Genomic DNA, 22,680 nt, shown 5'->3' with positions numbered 1-22,680 from the left:
AGTGCTCCCAGAACGCAACAGTGCTGGAGCACACATCCTATAAATAAATTAATTAATTAATGGAGATATCCTATCTCCTAGAACTGGAAGGGACCTTGAAAGGTCATTGAGTCCAGCCCCCTGCCTTCACTAGCAGGACCAAGTACTGATTTTGCCCCAGATCCCTAAGTGGCCCCGTCAGGGATTGAACTCACAACCCTGGGTTTAGCAGGCCAATGCTCAAACCACTGAGCTATCCCTCCCCCCTATAAGTAGAGTGCACTGCCTGTGCATTTCCAACAACTGCGTGGTTATTTACTCCACCGTTTTTCATTCTGAATTTGGCCAATATGCGTTGTGCCTCCTTGGTGGACTTTCACATTTCTTTTTTTCATGGAGGAAAGTATATGCCAATATTATGACCTTAGATCTCTACTAACAAAATGATATAGCTCTCATTAGGAGACTAATACTTTATGAATTACTTGTGCATGTTTTAAATCAACCCCAGCTTCACGTGTCTGGATATCTTTGATTTTGATTCTACAGCCAGTGGTTCAATGAAAACTCAAACATCAGGAGACTACCTGCTTGGAACAGTCAGGGTGCCAACCAAAGACCTGTTGATCAAAAGATCAGGTAAAGTGGAAATGCCATATTACTGACATTATCCATATAAACAGTACTTCAATAGTAACATACTGTATTGCTTATGTGGGTTACATGTTTTGCTTCCTATTTTCTGAAGCCAAAGTTCTCTCATAAGCATTAGGGGTTTTTTTTATTAAAGATTCCTTATTAAAATCACATTTAACTGAAGTTCATTGGAGATCATCTGCTGGGGTATGCTATGATCTGCTAGGTAGCCCATGTGAAAAAGAGAGATGTTGGGAATAGTTATTATATTAAACTATGAATACATGTTGCACAGCTCTTCATGCACATCTGATGAGAGAGGAGCCAATCAGTCCTTATTATCTAGAAGTATGTGCAGGACATAAGAAGAAAATGGAAAAATATACACCCACAGTGAACTGACCCAGGGAATATTAATTGCCTGAATTTTTTTTGGTGCAAGTGCTATGTATTAACCACTCTCGGGATTGAAAGCTACACTGGCCTGAAATCCAGAACTTGCAATATTCAGTCAGGGATGTGTGATATGTAACAGCTATAAACAAATGCTCATACAATGAGAAAACAAAAGGTTGGATTCCCAGATTTCCATAGTGTAAAATAACCACTTCTTGCACTGACAGGTTACAAACTATCAGGCCTTGAAATCAGGACATTCTGATTGTAATCTTGTTTATTTCCATTTCAGTCTGAATATGATTTTAGCAACCACTTTCTCAAACCTTAGAGTTTAAAAAAACAATTGGTTTGTATATACCATCTGGAAGGTAGGAATCGCAGCTTTATTAACTAGAGCTTCATGGGATATTCACTTGTAAAACCATATCATCAATTAAGTGGAAAATTAAAGTAAAATGGTAATCAGGATCATGTGATTTTTATTTATTTTTTATTTTTTAAGGCCAGATAATTTTTAACCTTGGCAAGTGGCAAATACTTAGATGAACCAAACGCTTTCAAAAGGAATAAACTTTTCCAAGTACTGGTCCTGGAACAATGATCAGGGAGGGAAAAAATCCCTTTTCTTTCTTGCATTTCTCAAAAATGTAGTAATTGAGTCTGATTCCTCTCTGTTGTTCTGTTGAAGGTATTACAGGATGGTACTCAGTAACCCTACCTGAGGATTTGGTGCCTTCTCATTGCACAAACATCATGGAAAACATAGTGGGAGGGCTGGAGCTTTCTATTACTTTTGCTCATCACGGTGACCGAGAACGAGTTGTGGAGGCTGCTAAGCTTTTAGGCTGGAATCATGAGGAAAACCATGAAGATAGTATGGATGATGATGACGAATGGCATCTGAGCAAAAATCCCGCAACTGTGGCGATTTCTACCCCCAGAGTGTGGTTACCAGTGCATTGCATGCTACTTGCAGGCCAGACTCGCATAAATAAAAGCACTTACTGCTATCTCCGATATAAATTGTATGATCAAGAAGCCATTTGGACTTCACTTCAGAGGCCAAAATTAACTGAAGATGAAAAACACATTACGGTGATGTTTAAGAAAACAAAAGAGATGGAACTGACAAGGAGCCAAGCACTGTTGTGGTACTTCAGAGAGGAGAAGCTAGAAATCCAAGTATGGCGGGCCTATGGGAAAGAAAACAACGTTGAAAGACCACTTGATACAGATCGCCTTATTGGCTCTGCGTTTGTGGACCTTGCAGCACTTGGACAGAGGTCAAGGAGAACACTCACAGTTAGTGGTCAGTTTATAAAGAACATTCTTACACTTCCTGCCTTCTTTTATTCCATTTCCTTATGTACTTTTTAGCTGGTTTAACCTCATCCATTTGTCGTTGTCTGAAGCAAACCAGTTGCAGCCTTGTTTTGTCCTTTCTATGTTGTTGGCTCATTTTGTTTTCTTGAAAAGATGAGCAAGGTAAAAACACTTGCGTCAGAGTTCAAAGCTTAGTGAGTTATGCTGGTGAAGAATTTGGTAATGGTGATCAATAAATGGGTGAAGAATTAGTGTCAGTGAATTGAGGAAGGATTCCTCATCAGCATTAATACTAGTTCAGTGATTCAGATTCTAATCAGGCACAATAGCACAGCAAAGGAGCCACTGGTTAGAGTTAACACAAGAAACCTGCATTGTCTGCTAGTAGTTAAAGTAAAGGACTAGAAAATTGGAAAAACCCTTGGAGTTTTCTATTCTGTTCTGGTTCTATATTTCATACATCACTGTGATATCAATTCCAGGCCACCCACCAACTTGCAGTCTGATCTTCTAGACCAATGGTTCTCAATCAGGGGTCCAGGGCCCCCTGGGGGGGGACATGAGCAGGTTTCAGGGGGTCCTCCAAGCAGGGCCAGCATTAGTCTCGCTAGGGCCCAGGGCAGAAAGCCGAAGCCCCACAGCATGCGGCTGAAGCCTGGGTCCCTGAGCCCCACCACCCGGGGCTGAAGCCAAAGCCTGAGCAATTTAGATTTGTGGGGGCCCCTGTGGCATGGGGTCCCAGGCAGTTTCCTAGCTTGCTATCCCCTAACATCGGCCCTGGCTTTTATATGCAGAAAACCAGATGTTGTGGCACAGGTGGGCTGTGGAGTTTTTATATCGGGGGCGGGGAGGGGAAGCTCAGAAAGAAAAAGGTTGAAAACCCCTGTTCTAGACCAGTCAGTTGACCCTCGTTTGGCCAGGCTCAAACCTGGTGTGGTTAAAACTAGAAACTGCAGGTAGAAAACCCTCAAAACAAAAACTATGCACAATCTGCATCTGAATTTTGTTTCCTGGATACAGTCACAAAATCATGCCAAAGGCAGTGTTTCCAATTCACATATGAAGTTGAGAAAAAAGTGCTGTATATCTTAATTTCAGCTGTCTGTGGGAAAATAAAGAATTAACTTTCCTAGGGTTTCCCATTACTTTTTTCCTTTACAGACTGATGTTACTAACAACTCCTGAGGGATCTGTTTGTGTTGATATGACATTACCAGATTTGAGATCCACCCCACTGATCTGAGAATAGACTTTAATCTTCATGAAATATAACCGCTCTTTCCAAGATACTAAATTTTTTCTTGTTTGTTTGTAAATACTCTGTTACAGGTATCTATCCAGTGTTCAGGCGCAATGCTTCAAACCTGTCAGGCGCTGCTGTACGAGTTCACATTACACTTGCTTCCACTCATGCTCATATTACTTCTGCTCATGGGTTTGACTGTCCTGAAGATGTCAGTAACAGTGAAGATGAAGGCGCAGAAAAGGTTCCTGACACAGGCCAGCAAGTCTTGAAAAGCCACAATCACAAACTGAATTCCCCAAGCTCAGAAATCCCTGTTGTGAAACCATCTGAGGAGACTAACACAAAGGATCTGGAAAACACATTTGCTGTCACTATCCTTGTGGAAAGAGCAATGCACTTAAGTTTAAAAGGTAAAAGAAATCTTCTTGCAAAATATGTTCTTTTAAAAGATATTGTCAGATATTTTACAGCAATTTAATAAAAACAATGTCCAAGAGATTTTACAAAACTTAATATTAACGGGAATATTTTCATTATGTTTTGAATTTCAATCAGAACAATTTTTGTTTGGATTTAAATATTCACCTGCAGAGCTGTAGCCCCATACTACTACATCATGTTAGTTCATGAGCATCGGAAAGTGAACCTGCCCATTCTGTTTCTATTCTCCATGCAAAATGGACAAGGGCAAAATGTAAACAAGCAGGGTAATGTTAAAAAATGTATCTATTGAGATGACCACTGAATTCTGGAGTCAGAGGCTCATCCAAATAGCAGCCTATTTGTCCATCCTTAATTCCAGTCAGTGTTGACAGAACTTTCAGATTCTTTCAGATTTACAATTTTCAGCTTATTGTAAATTTGTGGAACTAAACTAGTGACACAAAACTAGGAATCTGGGAATTGCCAGAATCTATGGTGATAAGGGGTGATATAAAAATCTATAAAGATTAGAATGAACTCACTGTAACCTTGAGCAAGTCATTTTGTCTCAGTTTTCCACTTTGTTAAATAAGAATGATATTCAGATGCCCAGTTACCATGATGATGAGCACCAATAATTGCTTTTTAATATATCTTCCAATCTGTTAATTCTGAACATATTTTAAAATATTCTATTTTAGTGAGATTATACTTAGCACTTAGTGTGCTCCTAAGGTGACACACTTGCTAGCTTTTTAATTTTTTTAAACTGTCTGCTATTCCCGCCACCTGCAGTTAGTACTAAATGAAGGTCTTTTTATTGAAAAAGAAGTGAATCAATCCCTTGAGATTTCCACATACATCCCAGTGCACCCTCACTCCTCCACATCTTGTGTGTGTGTGTGTGTGTGTGTGTATGTATGTATGTATAGCACTTAGCACAGTGGGCCCTTAATCCTGATTGGAGCCTCTAGGGTCTAGGCAATACCTGAATGCAAACAATAAATATTAATAAGAAAAGCAATACTGCCAGGAAGGACTGTGCAGGAAGGCCCAGATTAGCTAATGCTTTGAAGTTTTCCCTAGAAATGTGAAATCTATTGTTTAACAATGTAGATGAATTAATTTTAAATGATTGACCACCGGAGTTTACTGGCATGAGGTATTGCAAAAGCAAGAATAAAATGGTCATTGACAAACTGTGCTTTAAGCACAAGTGCTGCTGGTACACTCTGAGTCCAACTTGTTTTTTTTAATGAACAATGATTCTATAACCTTCTGAAGGTCGCAGTCTCTGAGTGTGTTCAGGAACTTGATGCAATACTATTTGTTACTGAAAGGATTTTAGAACACAATAAACAATGTTTCTTTTGTGAGTTTTAAGATGGAATTGTTTGTGAATACCGAGAGAGGTGCTCGCAAACAGAAAAGAGTTGGAGTAACTATTTTATGCCTGTTTCAGCAAGAATATTTATCTTAATAAAGAAAAGTTCATTGTGATACTAGAGATAACAAGGATAGAATGAATGTTACTGTCTATTACATTAAGGATGATCTTTTTTTCAGGAACTTTAATGGAACATTGTCAACTTAATAGCTAGTCAGTTTCAAAAAATTAGCAAAACTTAGCTGCAGGTACTAAACCTGTCTCTGAGCCTCCTACCAATTTTTGGTTTTACAATCACATTTTCCCATTTTATTTAAAAATGGGGGGAAACAGTTAAACTGACTATACATAAAGTGCTACTAAACACAAAGTAAACTGAAAAAATAGTTTTTTTTCTCTAACATCATTTTAGTTACAATAATATTGGGTGTCACTTGTAACAATAATAGAAGAAAACAGATGGAGGTATGATTTTTTTTTTTTAAGTTGCTGATGTCACTTTAGTGTGCCATTACTAGCTTCCTAATGTCAATTTCTCCCATGCTTCTACTCAGTTCTTCTGATATTTCCAAGGAATAGACATTTACAGTGTAATTTCAAGTATCAGAGGGGTAGCCGTGTTAGTCTGGATCTGTAAAAAGCAACAGAGGGTCCTGTGGCACCTTTAAGACTAACAGATACGTCTGACGAAGTGGGCATTCACCCATGAAAGCTTATGCTCCAATACATCTGTTAGTCTTAAAGGTGCCACAGGACCCTCTGTTGCTTAGTGTAATTTCAGTTATCCCAATTCTCTTTATCCAGAAATCCTATTTATCTTACCTAGTTATGGGCGAAAGGGTTGGATCACTTGATTACCTGTTCTGTTCATTACCTCTGAAGCACGTGGCATTGGCCACTGGCAGAAGACAGGATAGTGGGCTAGATGGACCTTTGGTCTGACCCAGTATGCCTGTTCTTATCTGAATCACCCCTGTAGCCCTATGTTAATTACCTGTTGATTAACATTATAGTGGTGGGAACTATGATTTGTGAGGATTTCTGGAGATAGGCATGAGGAAAGTAAGAAAAGGGGGGGGAAATGAGAGAATAATGTAGGGTGGGTGAGGGAGAGAGAAAACGGAAGAAATAAACAGCTGAAGGGGTTACAGTGAAGACTGAAAGGAGAAGGGTTCAGGGAAAGGATGGATGGGAGATGAGAGAAGATAAAGGAAAGAGAATGGGCCAGGAGGGAGGGAAAAGAATGGAGGCAGAGAGGAGGTTGGTGGAGAGGAAAGGAGGGAGGTGGGAGTAGTTGCAGGAGACAGGATCCTCCTTAGTGCTGCTTGAGCTCTTCCTGGCAGTGACAGCCCCTAGCAAAAAGCAAAATAGGACTTGAAAAACATTAGCTTTGCCATAGACTGCCAAGGCTGATTGGACATTTTACTCTGCCCCTACATGTGAAGAGACAGCTGGCTACTCATCTGTTACAGACAGGTTTCCCAGCTTATCTAAGCGTATGTGTATTATCCACAGGCAATATCTGAGCTGCCCCATCCACAATCCTGCCCAGGATAGCAAAATTTGTGGTGCCCATTTAAGTTTTAAGCTCTTTGTACGTTTGTAAGAAAAGCAGACTGAACTCTGAAATGCTTCTTGTGTGTGGAGGAAGAAATTCCATTCCCCGATAGAATTCACAGGCAGGAATCTTCAGGCAAGCAGAATTACAGACGGTTTATGTGGCTGTTAACACAAAGTGTGAAACTGCCATTTTGGTAGATGCAGCAGCATTCTCCTACATTAAAGTGATTTAAAATCAGGGGCATAGTGCAGTAGCTGCTTACCTTGTTGTTACCATGACAGTCAGTGGATCCTAATGAGATGCTTCTCACACAGCCTTCTTTCTGATCCTTCATTGGAAATCCTGTGGCAAGGGGTTCAGTTCAGTTCACTGGAAGAAAAGTTGAATATATTTTTCCTGCTGAACTTGCCAGGAGCCCAAGTGCTGCATCTAATTTGTGTAAAATGCAGCAGGCTGCTTAAACCACCCTTATTTTTTGATATGGAGTGCAGCCCACAGAGGCACTCTGATAGCATACTAGGACATGTCCCTGTTATGGGCTCTGCCATCTACGGAAAGATGTTAGAATCATAGAATATCAGGGTTGGAAGGGACCTCAGGAGGTCATCTAGTCCAACCCCCTGCTCAAAGCAGGACCAATGCCCAACTAAATCTTCCCAGCCAGGGCTTTGTCAAGCCTGACCTTAAAAACTTCTAAAAACCTCTAAGGAAGGAAAATGTTGGCTTCTAGTGTTGTTGTGGAGCTCATTTCTAAAGTCTATTAATATGTGAATGCCCTGAAAATGAGCCCTCTGATAAATACTACGTCCAGGTCATCTCCAGGGAAAAAAGCACAATTTTGTTTGCTGTTGTCACAGCAAATTGCAGGGATTTCTTAAATAGCAATCTGTGTGCAAGAAGAAGGGAACAAATTATCTACAAAGGCATTGACTGAGTTTAGGAAGCACCAGAGGGACATGGGGAGACAAAATTGCCAAAGACAAAAGAAATCTCAATATTGAGGGGGAGAACAAAATATTAATTTGGACCTGTCTGATGTTCAGTGCTCTGTATGATCTCAGACAATACCCTGGTTTAAATTATGAGTTTGGCCACTCCCTTATTGGGCAGAAGGGTCTTACAATAGTACAAAGGCAGCATGCTCGGTCCCCTGAAGGCAGAGAGGAGGAAGTGATCAATAGCAACCTCTTTGACTGATAGAGGAGTGGTATTTGGTTCCAAAGAGAGTCCTTTCCACCCCACCTCCTTGACTAAAGCCTCACCTATTAGCAAATTGTGTAGCTGTAATTCATCACTGGAACAGCTCCACTGGCAATTAGACAGCACAGTGGTAAAAATACCAAAATTCTCTTTCTACTAAAGCTTCTACCACTGTTAGAACTGCAGCCTAGTGAATTATAGCTGCAAAGCTTGCTAGTGTTCACACCACCGAAGAAGAAGAGTTGCAAAGGAGAGAGAAAATTGAGGGGTGGGAATTCTCTGTTGAAGGACCCTCCCAAAGGGCTCAAATCAGGCCAGACTCATAGCATCTCATTTTTCCAATATAATTCAGTACAGATGACCAGAGAATATATAGCCCCCAATGCTTTCCGAGGTACTTTATATTCCATGTCTTCTAGTTTTTGGAAAGTGTCCAGATTCCTAGATATGACCTTGTGTTACTGTGAATGCACATTGTTTGCCAGAGGAGCCAAACTAGGTCAAACCAATTAACTGGTTACTTTATCTTTTTTCTCACAAGACTTCTCCCGGGTTTTTAGAAAACAAAAAATTGGGGGGAAGTGTTTGTGTTTCCCGTCCTGAACTATTTTTATGCAATTCATAATAATCTGCTTGTAACAAAAGCCTTGCAAAGCTTTCACCTCTACATTGCAAAATGTATGGCGTCTGTGGTAGCTCAGCTTTATGTTGTTAAGCTCCTGTCTGCACTTGTATTAAAAACAGTGTTTCCTAAAGCTTTTAGAATCCGGTTTTACAACCACTTCGGGGAAGGCCAGTCAGAGCCCATTATCTATGGCCTTGTGGTTAAGAAAATGGGACTGGGACTCAGGAGATCAGTTGCTCTTTGCTGTGGGATGGACTGTTTCCTCTTGAGCAAATCACTTAGGCCAGAGGTTCTCAAACTGGGGGTCATGAGGTTATTACATGTGGGGTCACGAGCTGTCAGCCTCCACCCCCAAGCCCCGCTTTGCCTCCAGCATTTATAATGGTGTTAAATATAAAAAAATGTGTTTTTAATTTATGAGGGGGTTGCGCTCAGAGGCTTGCTGTATGAAAGGGGTCACCAATACAAAGGTTTGAGAACCACTGACTTAGGCCTTGTATGCACTAGACTTTTTCCCCCCTAAAATTTCCCACTGATGCAGCTTCACCAGTGATAGGAGGACCAGTGGGAGAACAAGTGCAGGTGGGGTGCCAGTGGCCACCAGTACTCTAACCACAGTGTTCATCCCTGCTCAGAGAATGTCTAGATGACACTATGGCAAAAAACCCAGAGTCTTCCAGCACCTTACTATGTCAAGAAGTCCCACGTATTGCTGCCATGGGAGCTGACTGGTGGTAGAAGGGGGGGGGGGTTCTTTTGTGGGCGAGTGTAGTGTAGACAGAGCTTATTTCTCTCTCTGCCTCAGTTCTTTATCTATACATGGGGTTACAGGAATGTTCTGAACCTAAATCCCTGTTATGTAATGTTTGTGAGACATTACATAAAAAAAGTACTAATCCTTGGACATCTTTGGCACCTTGCATTTGTCTGTTAGGTGGTGCACATTTCCTTATTTCAAGCCTGACAGGAGATGGGTTCCTGTGTTGTAATGGTTCTAAATAGTTGTGCTTGGTACAGGAACGTATTCAGTCACCAATCAGTCTGAGGGCCCTGCAGAGCCAACACAAATCTCATAGACTTTAAGGCCAGAAGGGACCATCATGATCATCTAGTCTGACCTCCGATACACTGCAGGCCACAAAACCTCACCCACCCACTCCTGCAATAGGACCCCACAACTTCTGGCTGAGTTACTGAAGTCCTCAGATCTTGATTTAAAGACTTCAAGTTACAGAGAATCCACCATTTACTCTAGTTCAAACCAGCAAGTGACCCAAGCCACACGCTGCAGAGGAAGGCAAAACCCCCCCCCAGGGACTCTGCCAGTCTGACCTGGGGGAAAGTTTCTTCCTGAACCCAAATATGGTGATCAGTTAGACCCTGAGCATATGCAAGACCCACTAGCCAGACACCTGGGAAAGAATTCTCTGTAGTCACAGCCCTCCCCCTCAATCCACTGGAGATATTTGTAAACAGCAGTCATGAATGGGCCATATGCAGTTGTTGTCAATCTCTTTGTGCCATCTCCTCCATAAACTTATCCGTCTCAGTCTTAAAACAAGTTAGGTTTTTTAACCCCACTACTCCCTTGGAAGGCTGTTCCAATCTTCACTCCTCTAATGGGTAGAAAACTTCATCTAATTTCAAGCCTAAACTTATCAATGGACAGTTTATATCCATTTGTTCTTGTGCCAACATTGGCGCTTAACTTAATTTAAATAACTCCTCTCCCTCCCTGGTATTTATCCCTCTGATGTATTTACAGAAAGCAATCATGTCTCCTCTCAGCCTTCATTTGGTCAGGCTAAACAAGACAAGCTCCTTAAGTCTCCGTTCGTACGATAGAGTCTCCATTCCTCTGATCATCCTGGTAGCCCTTCTCTGGACCTGTTCCAGATCTGGGAGAGTGAGCTGGGTTCTATTTTGGGTTGTGCATTATCCACAAAATTGATAATTAATTTCTAACTATGTGACCAGTTCTGCCCCTAGTTATACCTACAAAACCCCATTGATGAGAATGGTGTTGCTCGGGTGTAACTGAAGGCAGAATTTGTCAGGAGGAATTTTTAATACTGGTTACTGGTGAGATGAGCCAGAAATAACCCAGTTTTGACTTTTGGATCCCGGGATGCATTTGCAAGGCTGATAGTGTTTATTAAAAACAAAAAACAAAAACACCTTGGCAAATTTTTATCTGTAATCAACAATCACAGAACCACTGATGTCCTTTTTAGAGTCACTTTCATAGTAAAGGTACACAATAGTATTTTGCACTCCACTCATATCCTGACTGGAGCTAGTGAATGTCAGCAACATCCTGGGCTAGCTCTGCTACCCTAAAGAAACCACCAGCTGTTAGGTTGAGCTGGCCTTTGCCATGATGCACAGTTTTTATCTTTGTCACATGGTGCAACCATTATTATCTGTAGCTAATAGGTTTGTTCTGTTGGTAAGACAATACTTAATTTTTGAATGAAATGATTAATCATCTGCCTTATTCTAACCACAGTTCACTATATTTTAGGGAGTCCTCTCACTGAACGTGGAGTGACAGCACCCAGTAGCTATGTGACGTTTGCAGTTGCTGATGCAGATGCTCCAATAGCTACTGCAATAATAGAAAACACTGACTCGCCAGTTTGGGACTTTCAGCAGCAAACAAGGTATGTAATGCCTTTCAGAGGCAGACACTTCCATAGCCATGGTGTCTGGCAGCTAGTGGCCAGACATTGAATGAATAGATGCACTTAGCAAAGTGGTCTTCCAGTAACTGGACCTGCCCTGTTATGATTCCTACATGTTATTTTATCACCATTCACAGTTTTATGCAAGTCCCCTTGTGGTCCAGAAGCAGCAGCTTTAACCAAGTAAACAGAGAGAGGCTTTCTCTGGCCAAAGCAGTAGGAGCCTTGCTAAGCTTGTTGCAGCTAAAAATCCATGTTTGCCTATCTTACAGTAGCTCTAGGGCCTAGAATGTCTGGATTGAGTTGTACGAGGGAAGGTATGGTCTGGGCTAAAACATAGGACCAGGAGTCAGACCTGTATTGTATTTCTGACTGTACCATAGACTCCTCGTGTGATATTAGGCAAGACATTTAACATCTCTGTGCTTCAGTTTCCCCACCTGTAAAATGGAGCGGATAACATTTTTCTGCCTCGCAGGGCTGTTGTGAGGATTAATTCATTAATGTTAGCAAAGTTCTTTGCACTTTCGTAGCACGTCTATGTCTTTTTATTAAGTTTGTACAATGCCTAGAACAATGGGGTCCTGGTCCATGGCTGTGGTTCTTAGGACACAATACAATTAATCAATAACTTGCACTAGTACATCTGTGGTGGGGATCTCATGGTTTCTGCAAAGTTTTGAAGTCAGGGGTTCGAATTAAACCTGAAGCAGTTGCCATTAGGATTTTCTAAACTAAAAGAGACCAACCACCGTGAATCAGTAAATAAAATATCTTCCATTGTTGTACGCAGTGTTGTTGTAACCGTGTTGATCCCAAAATATTACAGAGAGAAGGTGGGTGAGGTAATAACTTCTATTGGACCAACGTCTGTTAGTGAGAGAGACAAGCTTTGGTGCTTACACAGACCTCTCTGGATAAACTCATCTCTCTCACCTACAGACGTTGGTCCAATAAAAGATGTTACCTCTCCCACATTGTCTTTCAATAAATAAACTGTATTTAGCATGTTAGGCACTAACTTGTCAGTCATAGACTGCGTGGAAATTATACCAGTGACTGCACAGAAAGAGGTTTGCCGGCTAGACAGTTGTTTTTATAATGCAGAGACCAATCATTCAGACATTGATAGCTGCAGTTACAAGTTTTATTCTCTAAGGTTATTTGTGCTCAGAGCCAATCTTGAATACTAGAAATATGCCAAGTGACCTGAAAACGCTTTGGGGGAAGTAAGGGATTTTGTCTCATCACTATTTTGGGGAGGTGTTTTTTCAGAAATTAGGTTATAGTGTTTCAGGTGGCCATCTTAATCTTTATTAAAAGTTTGCTACTATAGTGCTTGATAGTATTTTCACAGTTATCTCTCTTTTTTTTTTCTGTGCTGTTTTCACTACCCTAATTTTAAAATATTTTAGAACAAGAAAAAAAAAAACCTTACTCCTTGGGTAAGCAGAAAACAAGCCCATGTAGCGATAATTATGTACATTTTTAAGGACCTACACTGGGTTTTTCCCCCCATTATTCAGAGAATACTTTTTATAAGGTAGACAAAATGTTATTGAAATTCCAGAGACACTTTGCCATGCTAGCTTCTGACAAATTTTATTGTTCTACATAACAGATTATGATGATTTTATTCTTAATAGACTATCCAAAGAACTTCTGTTGGATCCACAACAAACCCTGGTCTTCAAAGTATGGCATAAAGCAGGTAAACCACCTGGTGCAATGCAGAGACGCCCCTGGTTCAGTGCACACAGTGGGTAATTTGTCTCCTTCCAACAGATGGCGACGGAGGGCTATACTAGCTAAGCAGTCCCATTCATTTCCTGGTTTGCCAAAGTTCCTCCAACTGTGAGAAGCTTTTAGCCAGTTTTAGTTCAGTTTAGGTTTCAAACCTTGCTTCTCACCAAGTCTAAATCGACAGGATTTTAGAAGTCCGATTTTCCTGGGGAGGGGAGATGGATTATTATTTCTCTTTTTCCTTCTATTTGTTCCTTCCAGAGTTAGCTGAAGCGTGTTCTGCAATGGCTTACAAACTCCAGTGTCTCCTGCTATCAGCAGAGGCAGGTATCATCCTGCTAATTTACGGCCTCAGTCCCATTTCTCTCCAGAGCCTCATTTTGGGCTTTTTTGTGGGCCTTCCCCTAATCCTTAGGTAAGGCCAGGTTCTTACCAGCTCCCATATGTATCAGGCTCATCTCGTCAGCCTGAGAACCTTTAACCCAGCAGCCCACAAATCCTTACAAGTCCAAGCAATTCTAACAGGAGATGTTGTGTGATTCCCCTGGTTTACTTCTTACAGGCATTATTTAAAATAGAATCTGATTTACAGATAAAGATTACAGGTCTGTCAGAAGGTAAACTACTTTGATCCTCTGCCACAGCTACTCAGGGCTGGACTCCTTTGCCCGTTATTACCAAAATGTAACCAAGTACTTTTATAGCAGCATGAACAGACTTTAAAAAATGAAGTTATAGCCAATATACGCATTTATCGAGACAGCTGGAAGCATTTGGACATAGGCCTTGTGCCTAGCAACATACCTAAGTCTGTAGGTATTCACTTTATCCACACATCCTGTTTGTTGTTACAATGGTAAAGGTACTCATTGTCCCTATTACTGGTTTCTCATGTCATTGTTAAACTAGATCCTCGAATGTTTAATTGCTACAAAACAAATTTAAGTTAAAAAAATATGCTCTGATGTTGGGGAGATAGCTGTATTTTATTATTTTTCTCTCCAGTGCTGACTCAAAATACTAATTTTTAAAAATGTATTAAAGTTTAGCTGGCTGATTTTTGCCACATAAACTTTTATTTTGAGTCTACAAAAAGTGTACAAGTCTAATAGACTTTTGTCCTATTGTTAAAAAACCTCCATTAGCCATTGACACAATTTCTGCTAAAAGTTTTTTTCCCAAAAGAATAACTTGAACTGCTGGAGTAACCCAAACAATGTCCTCTTTTGTGTTTGCTGGTAGGATTGTTTGTCCCTGTACCTACTGACATGTGCAGGAGAGAACAGACAAGTTATTGCAATAAACATAACAGTGTAACAATAATCACACACAGGTATTTTAAAAGCACTTTGAAAATGAAAAGGGAATATCAGTTGGTAAATAGAACCAAAAGAAATCCTAGATCCAGAAGCGGGTCATGGAGCTCCACAAATTGGCCTTAAAAGTTTTTTTTCAACTCTCTCTCGTTTTCCGTTACTCCCCTGTTTTTTCAAAATGTGTTTACTTTTCCCTTCGACTGTTCAAGCTATCCATGCCTCTTGCATCACTAGCCTTTCTGGTATCTCAGTTCATAAGTGAATAACCCTTCATGTAATAACAGAGGTGAAGTGAAGGCATTGTACCTGCCAAAGCGTGAGTTCAGGCCCTCAAGTTACAGCACTTCTTACACTGATCTGTGCTGGTAATATCAACAACTGCAATAGCAACAGTGAGTTTTTGCAGCTAAGGGAAAGAGAGAAGAACTGGTTTTAAAATGCATTTGTGATTTTTTTTCAAGTCTAAACATGTCTCTAACTAATGATTAGAGCTCTTGAATGGCTTCTGGTACATCTATTTTAAAAATAATTTCAATGGGCTCAAGTTAATGGGTATAGTTATTTGGTATTTCAAATTTACGCCTGCACCCCTACTCATTTCCTTATGTTTTTAGAAGCACCCTGATTCCTTGGTGGTCTGCTGAGGTGTCTCACAGCATCATTCCAACTGTTCCTACCTGGAGTGAAGTAGAAATCCACAGACCTACAACTCCCATATCACTAACCATCTATGTTACATGCAGCCTTAATACACTTCTATGTAAACAAATCATTTATAGGTGTTTTGAACTGTGGCATGCTGTGAGACACTGTTAGCCCCCCAGAGAGTGAAACCTGGGATGGAGTAGGAAAGCTGGACTTCCTTTTGGACAAAATCTGCAAGACCCTAGAGGCTTACCTAGACTTTCTGCCAGGCAGGGAAAGGGTTTGTAAATGCGATAGCAGTTTTTACATAACACTGGTCTACAATTTTTGAGCAGTCATGTGCTTCAGAGATAAAATGTGCTATTTATTATGTATTTTGATGTGCTGAATTCAAATATGACAATTAAAACAACTGATTGGCTACTGTTTCTAAGATATTTAAATGTTTACATTTTATGTCTATGTATATTGTGTAGATAGTAGAGTTTTAATCATAACTTGTAAACCTAGGTCTTTTCATGTGTTTATGGTTGCTTTACATGATAATATTTCACCTGTCCTGTTTATGTAACACTTTAAAAATCAGCAAAAGGGTTATATAAATAAAATTTATTATGAAACAAACGGCAAAAAACTATTCTGTACATAGTTTAGTCCTATTCAGTGTCTACTTGGCGCTTCTTGGCTTGTCTCTTGTATTCATTAAATGGAGCATCTCTTGTCACTGTCCAGCAATAGTCTGCAAGCATTGATGGGCTCCATTTGCCCTGAGAGCGTTTCTCCATTGTTGCAATGTCCTGGTGAAATCGCTCACCGTGCTCGTCGCTCACTGCTCTGCAGTTCGGTGGAAAAAAATCTAGATGAGAGTGCAAAAAATGTATCTTTAGTGACATGTTGCAACCAAGGCTTTTGTATGCCTTGAGGAGGTTTTCCACCAACAACCTGTAGTTGTCTGCCTTGTTGTTTCCGAGAAAATTTATTGCCACTAACTGGAAGGCTTTCCATGCCGTCTTTTCCTTGCCACGCAGTGCATGGTCAAATGCATCATCTCGAAGAAGTTCACGAATCTGAGGACCAACAAAGACACCTTCCTTTATCTTAGCTTCACTTAACCTTGGAAATTTTCCATGGAGGTACTTGAAAGCTGCTTGTGTTTTGTCAATGGCCTTGACAAAGTTCTTCATCAGACCCAGCTTGATGTGTAAGGGTAGTAACAAAATCTTCCTTGATTCAACAAGTGGTGGATGCTGAACACTTTTCCTCCCAGGCTCCAATGACTGTCGGAGTGGCCAAGCTTTCTTGATGTAGTGGGAATCTCTTGCACGACTATCCCATTCGCAGAGAAAACAGCAGTACTTTGTGTATCCAGTCTGCAGACCAAGCAAGAGAGCAACAACCTTCAAATCGCCACAAAGCTGCCACTGATGTTGGTCATAGTTTATGCACCTCAAAAGTTGTTTCATGTTGTCATAGGTTTCCTTCATATGGACTGCATGACCAACTGGAATTGATGGCAAAACATTGCCATTATGCAGTAAAACAGCTTTAAGACTCGTCTTCGATGAATCAATGAACAGTCTCCACTCATCTGGATGGTGAACGATGTTGAGGGCTGCCATCACACCATCGATGTTGTTGCAGGCTACAAGATCACCTTCCATGAAGAAGAATGGGACAAGATCCTTTTGATGGTCACGGAACATGGAAACCCTAACATCACCTGCCTGGAGATTCCACTGCTGTAGTCTGGAGCCCAACAGCTCTGCCTTACTCTTGGGTAGTTCCAAATCCCTGACAAGGTCATTCAGTTCACCTTGTGTTATGAGGTGTGGTTCAGAGGAGGAGGATGGGAGAAAATGTGGGTCCTGTGACATTGATGGTTCAGGACCAGAAGTTTCATCCTCTTCCTCTTCCTCGTCTGACTCAAGTGAGAATGATTCTGGTGCATCAGGAACCGGCAGTCCTTCTCCGTGGGGTACTGGGCGTATAGCTGATGGAATGTTTGGATAATGCACAGTCCACTTTTTCTTCTTTGACATACCTTTCCCAACTGGAGGCACCATGCAGAAGTAACAATTGCTGGTATGATCTGTTGGCTCCCTCCAAATCATTGGCACTGCAAAAGGCATAGATTTCCTTTTCCTGTTCAACCACTGGCAAAGATTTGTTGCACAAGTGTTGCAGCATATGTGTGGGGCCCACCTCTTGTCCTGATCTCCAATTTTGCAGCCAAAAGAAAGGTGATAGGCTTTCTTAACCATAGTGGTTATACTGCGCTTTTGTGATGCAAAAGTCACTTCACCACAAACATAGCAGAAGTTATCTGCACAGTTCACACAAGTACGAGGCATCTCTGCTCACTTTGGCTAAACAGAAATGTGTCCCTTTGCAAAATCAAACACTGACAAATAAGAGAGCACGACACTGTATGATTTCTAGTGCTGATATAGGGCAATTTGTTCAGCAGAGTGATGTAAGCTTCGTTATGATTACATCATCCATGACTTCTAGGAATAACATGATGCAATTCATATCATGTATGACGCAATACCAGCTTCAAATTGCATCATTCATTGTTTTGCCTAAAAAGCAAGTACTGTCCAAACCCAGTCATAGATTTATTCATAGATCCAGTCAAAGATGTATTTTAGTCATTTCTGGTTTAAATTGAGATCCCTTCCCTTTATAATTCACTTATCCTCCGCCATTCCCAAGTCAAGGGTCGTATATATTGACCCAATAGCATATCTTGAAAACTAGAGCCAATCAACAATTTTAAGCATCATTTTCGTTCTCAGTGACCCAGAATTAGTAAAGTTTGACTACATTTATTTCAGAAGCATTTTGGCTGTAGAGCATAATCCTTAGTGCATTGGGTCCTTTACCGTATCTATTTTAATTTCTTTAACACTGCTGCTATTTTGAATAAGGGAAATATTTAATAGAATAATTAACATGATGTTAAACTAGACAGAAGGAGAGAATTATTATAGTCTCCAGATGCCTCTTTGACTATTCCTCTTGGATGTGCCCCCTCCAACACAAAATCAATCTCTCCAGAACTGAATTCCTGATTTTTGCCTCCCTTCTCTATCACTGTCACCAGCTCCACTAACCTTCCTGTCTCCCAGGCTCACAGCTTTGGTTTAATCTTGGCATCTCTCTTCTCCTCCCCCTTTATAACTGATTTCTTGGTAGGTCCCATTACTCCTCATCACCGTAGTCTGCCCTTTCCTCACTCTCCCCACCACTAAAACCACTTGTCTGGGCCTGGGTCACTTTCTTCTTGATTATTTTAACCTGCTTTCTGACCACCCTGCTTATGTGCCCAGACTCTTGCATTCTATCCAAAAGTCCACTTCCTTCCCTGACCACTCCAGTTACGTCATTGCTTCCTCACATACCTTCCTTGTCTTTCTGTTTTTAAGAACATCATATTCAGGCTCCTTGTCCTCAACTTTAAGGCTTTACGTAATCTTGCTACCACACGTCTCTGACATTTCTCCCTCCATTCGTCCCTATATTGTTGCTTTACAGGTTCCTTCTTTTCCTCCTTCACCATCTTGGTTTCATGTCTACACTCCTGTTCCCTCCTACATTTGAAACCTTTTCCCTCTCCGTGTCCAGCAGACATCCTGTCTCCTCCTGCAACCCCTCCTAAAAACCCACTCCTTCCAGGTGTCATTTCTACTTTGTTCTCAGACTCCATAATCCTCACTCCCTTTTTACCTGAACTTGGCCTTTGCCTTTTGTGTTCTCTGCTTACTATATACTTTTTGAGGTTTGCTCTGTAAAGCTGTGTAAAGTTTCAGGGCTGTGTAACTGATTGTTTTAAACGGTGCAAATGTTACGCTTGCACACCTTAGTTTTAACTGCGCGATTTACACTCTTCTTTCCCCACAGATGTTGAACGAGTGATAGGATTTGCATCTGTGGATCTCTCGCCCCTTCTTTCTGGCTTCCAGTTAGTCTGTGGGTGGTACAATATTACAGACTTCAGTGGACAATGCAGAGGGCAGATTAAAGTAGCGATTTCCCCTCTTGAAAGTATAATTCATCTCAAAGAAATAAGGCAGGCAAGGATTCGGACCAAAGCACCAGGTTCTTCAGTATGTACTCCAGTTTCTTTCTATTCACAAGTCTGATTTTGTTCCTAATAACTTACAATGAATTTTCTGGATTCACAAAGTGACAAGTTAACTATACATACAGCATTGTGTAGTGGATTGAGCATGGCTTAACAAATGCTGGAAATTCCTGAATTCTCAATTTTAAAAACTAATTTATATTACAATAAATGTACCTAGAGGCCTGAGCCCCATTATTCTAGGTGTTGTACAAACATATATCTGAGAAAGTTCCTGCCCCACAGAGCTTGCAATATAAGTGAAAAAGACATGCCTGTATGAAATTATTACATGTAACATATAAGATGACTATAAATTAAAAACATAATTTTTCTCTATTTTAAGTTTCTTTACCGGTGTATTTGATAGCACTCTGCATGTAGTCAGTTTCACTGTTTCCCCTGCATAGTTGTTTAGTCAGTTTCCCCTGTTGTTTGTGTGGAACTTTCACACAGGGACAGTGGGGAGAGACATTTTTTTAACTAGGAGGGTATGATTGTAAAAGCATGAAAAATGGCAGCGGGACTTCTTGGTGCTAGATCCTGCCTTACTTTTAACTAATGTTTATAAAACAATCCAGATTTTGGTTTGTTCCCGTTGGTCAGTCTTCGTAAAGTGCTTTGAAAATGTAAAGCAGTCTATAAACTTAAGTTTATACTGTTGGTTAGTTCAGTGAAGTCTCACATTTATTTCTCCTTAATCTTGCTGTTGTAGATTCCTGCACACAGTCCTTTTTCATTCCAGGCAAGGGCCTTGTGTACTGCATTCCCCAGCTATGTTACAAGACACTCTGGACAACTGTTTAATACTTCATCAAAGGATGTTGATTTTACTACTCAGGAGCGGTAAGAAAACTGATACAAGAATATCTCTGGAATAAAATAATAAGAGTAAATATTTATTGTTTTCAGAGCTTGAAACTTTTACCGACACCTACCAGCCCAAATTCTAAGTCTGCTGACCAGGGTGAAATATACCTGGTGCCACGCCTCTCGCTCCAGATCCACGCCCCTGCGATTAAAGGACTAAAACAGTTGTGTTCAGTACTTGCATTTAATTGGAAGACTGTCAATCAATTTTCTATTAAATATATTTTTGAGTGAATGTCCCAAGAGATGCCAATCTCCTAATGTCCTGATACTGATTCCTTACTACAACATCACAGTTGCTCCCCAGTGAGGCACCCAGCTGCTTCTTTCACTCCCTGTACCCCTAGATATAATGTAGTACCACTGCCAAGACTGGCTGTTGTTTTCCTCTGCCCTGCTTAGTGGGATGTGGGGTAGGGATGGGTGTCTGTCATCTCTATGTATTTTGTCATACTTCTTTTCATTGTCACCAAATGAGGGGTGAAGAGGCATGCCCATATTGCACATCCCTGAGACTGGCTTTGGTAGACACCCTGCAGTAATTTCTGCTTACTCTTGCTAAAAACAGATGCTATGGGGACATCCCTTTTGTTCAGATCTGTTACTAGCAGTAACTGCAGCTCACACTGAGAAAACATGTAAGAAAGAGGATTAATTCATGGCCTGCTTGTTTAGAGTATGTGGAAGGTAACCTACCTAGAAGCAGCCTGCCAGGCAAGGTTTTATTAGCTTTGTCTGTTGAAGTTTGCAAAGAGTACCGGCACCGGCAAATAGTGCTCCTTCATCTGAACAACTGACTGTTTAGATCCAGATTGGTCATTGCAAGCTGGCACCTATATCTGTGGGCTGCACTTCTGTGTTAAAAAGGAGCATGCCTGCAATCTACTCTATTATGATGCAAATTAGGTGCAGTTCTCAGGCTTTTTGTGAATTCCTAATGTCATTCTTGCCAAATTTTGCATGCTCTGGGCTTAATCCATTAATGCTTCTTTAATGATGCAGGGGGAGTATTTTTAACAGGCTTTGATATATCTAGTTGGCAGATCTTTCATAGGTAGAGATGTGCTGGTGCATGTATATAAATATATACCCATTTTTAGCAGAATTAGTCCAACAGAGACATGGACACCTCGTCATGAAGAGCACATGCAAAATGTTCGCAGATTTCATGAGTCCTTGCAGCAGGTGGAAGGGAACGCACAAAGGGCTGGAAGATTAGATTCCCTGTCACATTCATCACGTACTTCACTTCTAACTGCTCTCAGGTAAAGCAAACCCATGGCTACCAGTGTGGTATATGGCTTTAGGTTCACAACGTAAATCTTGAAATTTTGCAATTCTTGCATCCTCTTTTAAAATAAACTAAAATTAATATAGTAATCTTATGAAACTGGGTGTTAGTGGTATAGTACTGTAACTTAACAGCAGTATTAAAACAAGACTGGAATATTGAGGGTTGCTACAGGTTAGATTTGTCCCGCTTTGGCAGAGCTGTGAGAAGTCCCAGGACTGGAGAGAAGCAGTGTTTGCAAATCAAGACTGAATACTTAGCACTATCCATCTCTGTCATCCTGTAACTTAACTTACTCTATGTTACCAAAAGTCCTCTCTGAGCTAAGAAAGGAAAATGAACAAACCTTGTAAGCATTTTGATCACACATAAAACTCAAAGCATTAACTGATTTACATGAGGTTCCCTTTATTTTTTCCTGTTTGGCTCGGAAAGAATCGTTTCTAGGCTGGGATCTTATGGATTAAATTTTTGGCTGGATAATAGTTTTTTAGCCTAGTTCTAAACCTTAGGAAAACAAGGTTAATTCGTCAGGTATTTATACATTATGAATCTTTGTTCTCTTACATGGCTTACAGAAGAAACTTGACTGAGCTGGATGAGATTCAGAGATACTTCAGTCAGAAATTAACCAGCTCTTTCCCTGACGATGGCTATGGCACCACATCGAAGAGAAATCGGGAACAGCAGAATGGGGATTGCCAAGAGTTTGGGACCAGAATGGTAGATCCTGATGGACACCATCTTTTGGAAAAATCTAGTCACTTGGTCTCTCAAGTCAGCACTCTGATCAATGGTAAGAAGTTACCTTGTTTGGAATACTTTACCAAGAGCCACAGGCGCTAGGTAATCCCTTGTTTTAAATCCCCTCTTTAAAGTGGCCCCAAAACTCCTGACACAACTTTTCCCAATCTTTAATTTTAAGAAGACCAACCTCTAACAGACAACTAATTTGTGCTGGTCCCTGAGGCAATTGCTCCACTTCTGTAGTGGTGGTGTTGGAATCTTAGCTGACACGCCCATTAAGTAAAATATATGTAAATACAACATTAGGAAGGTGAGATTAAGTAGTAGTTAGTGATTGATTTCTGTCCTGTTAATTATATGCTAGCCTACCTAAATTTCCCTATATAATTTCAGGTGTATCTGTTCTTCACTAGTAGTGCTGATAAATTTTGTGCCACATTGTCTACAGAAGTGGATATGTTGCAGTAGTGAGTCAAGTG

General features: G+C 40.7%; 1 protein-coding gene across 1 annotated transcript in view; it reads left to right on the top strand.

Moving 5' to 3' along the window:
• The window catches only part of C2CD3 (C2 domain containing 3 centriole elongation regulator), an 80,661-nt gene that overhangs the window by 34,735 nt on the left and 23,246 nt on the right, over window positions 1-22,680 (top strand). Inside the window, exons 22-30 of the mRNA XM_065423314.1 lie at window positions 529-618; window positions 1,703-2,323; window positions 3,667-3,993; window positions 11,304-11,442; window positions 13,110-13,174; window positions 19,071-19,276; window positions 20,009-20,139; window positions 21,264-21,428; window positions 22,033-22,250. Coding sequence (XP_065279386.1) covers window positions 529-618; window positions 1,703-2,323; window positions 3,667-3,993; window positions 11,304-11,442; window positions 13,110-13,174; window positions 19,071-19,276; window positions 20,009-20,139; window positions 21,264-21,428; window positions 22,033-22,250 — 1,962 coding nt within the window. The remainder of the gene's footprint in view (window positions 1-528; window positions 619-1,702; window positions 2,324-3,666; window positions 3,994-11,303; window positions 11,443-13,109; window positions 13,175-19,070; window positions 19,277-20,008; window positions 20,140-21,263; window positions 21,429-22,032; window positions 22,251-22,680) is intronic.

This window comes from Emys orbicularis, chromosome 1 (genome assembly GCF_028017835.1).
Source record: "Emys orbicularis isolate rEmyOrb1 chromosome 1, rEmyOrb1.hap1, whole genome shotgun sequence".
In the NCBI taxonomy this organism is placed as follows: domain Eukaryota; kingdom Metazoa; phylum Chordata; order Testudines; family Emydidae; genus Emys; species Emys orbicularis.
This window is presented reverse-complemented; position numbering and strand designations above follow the sequence as displayed.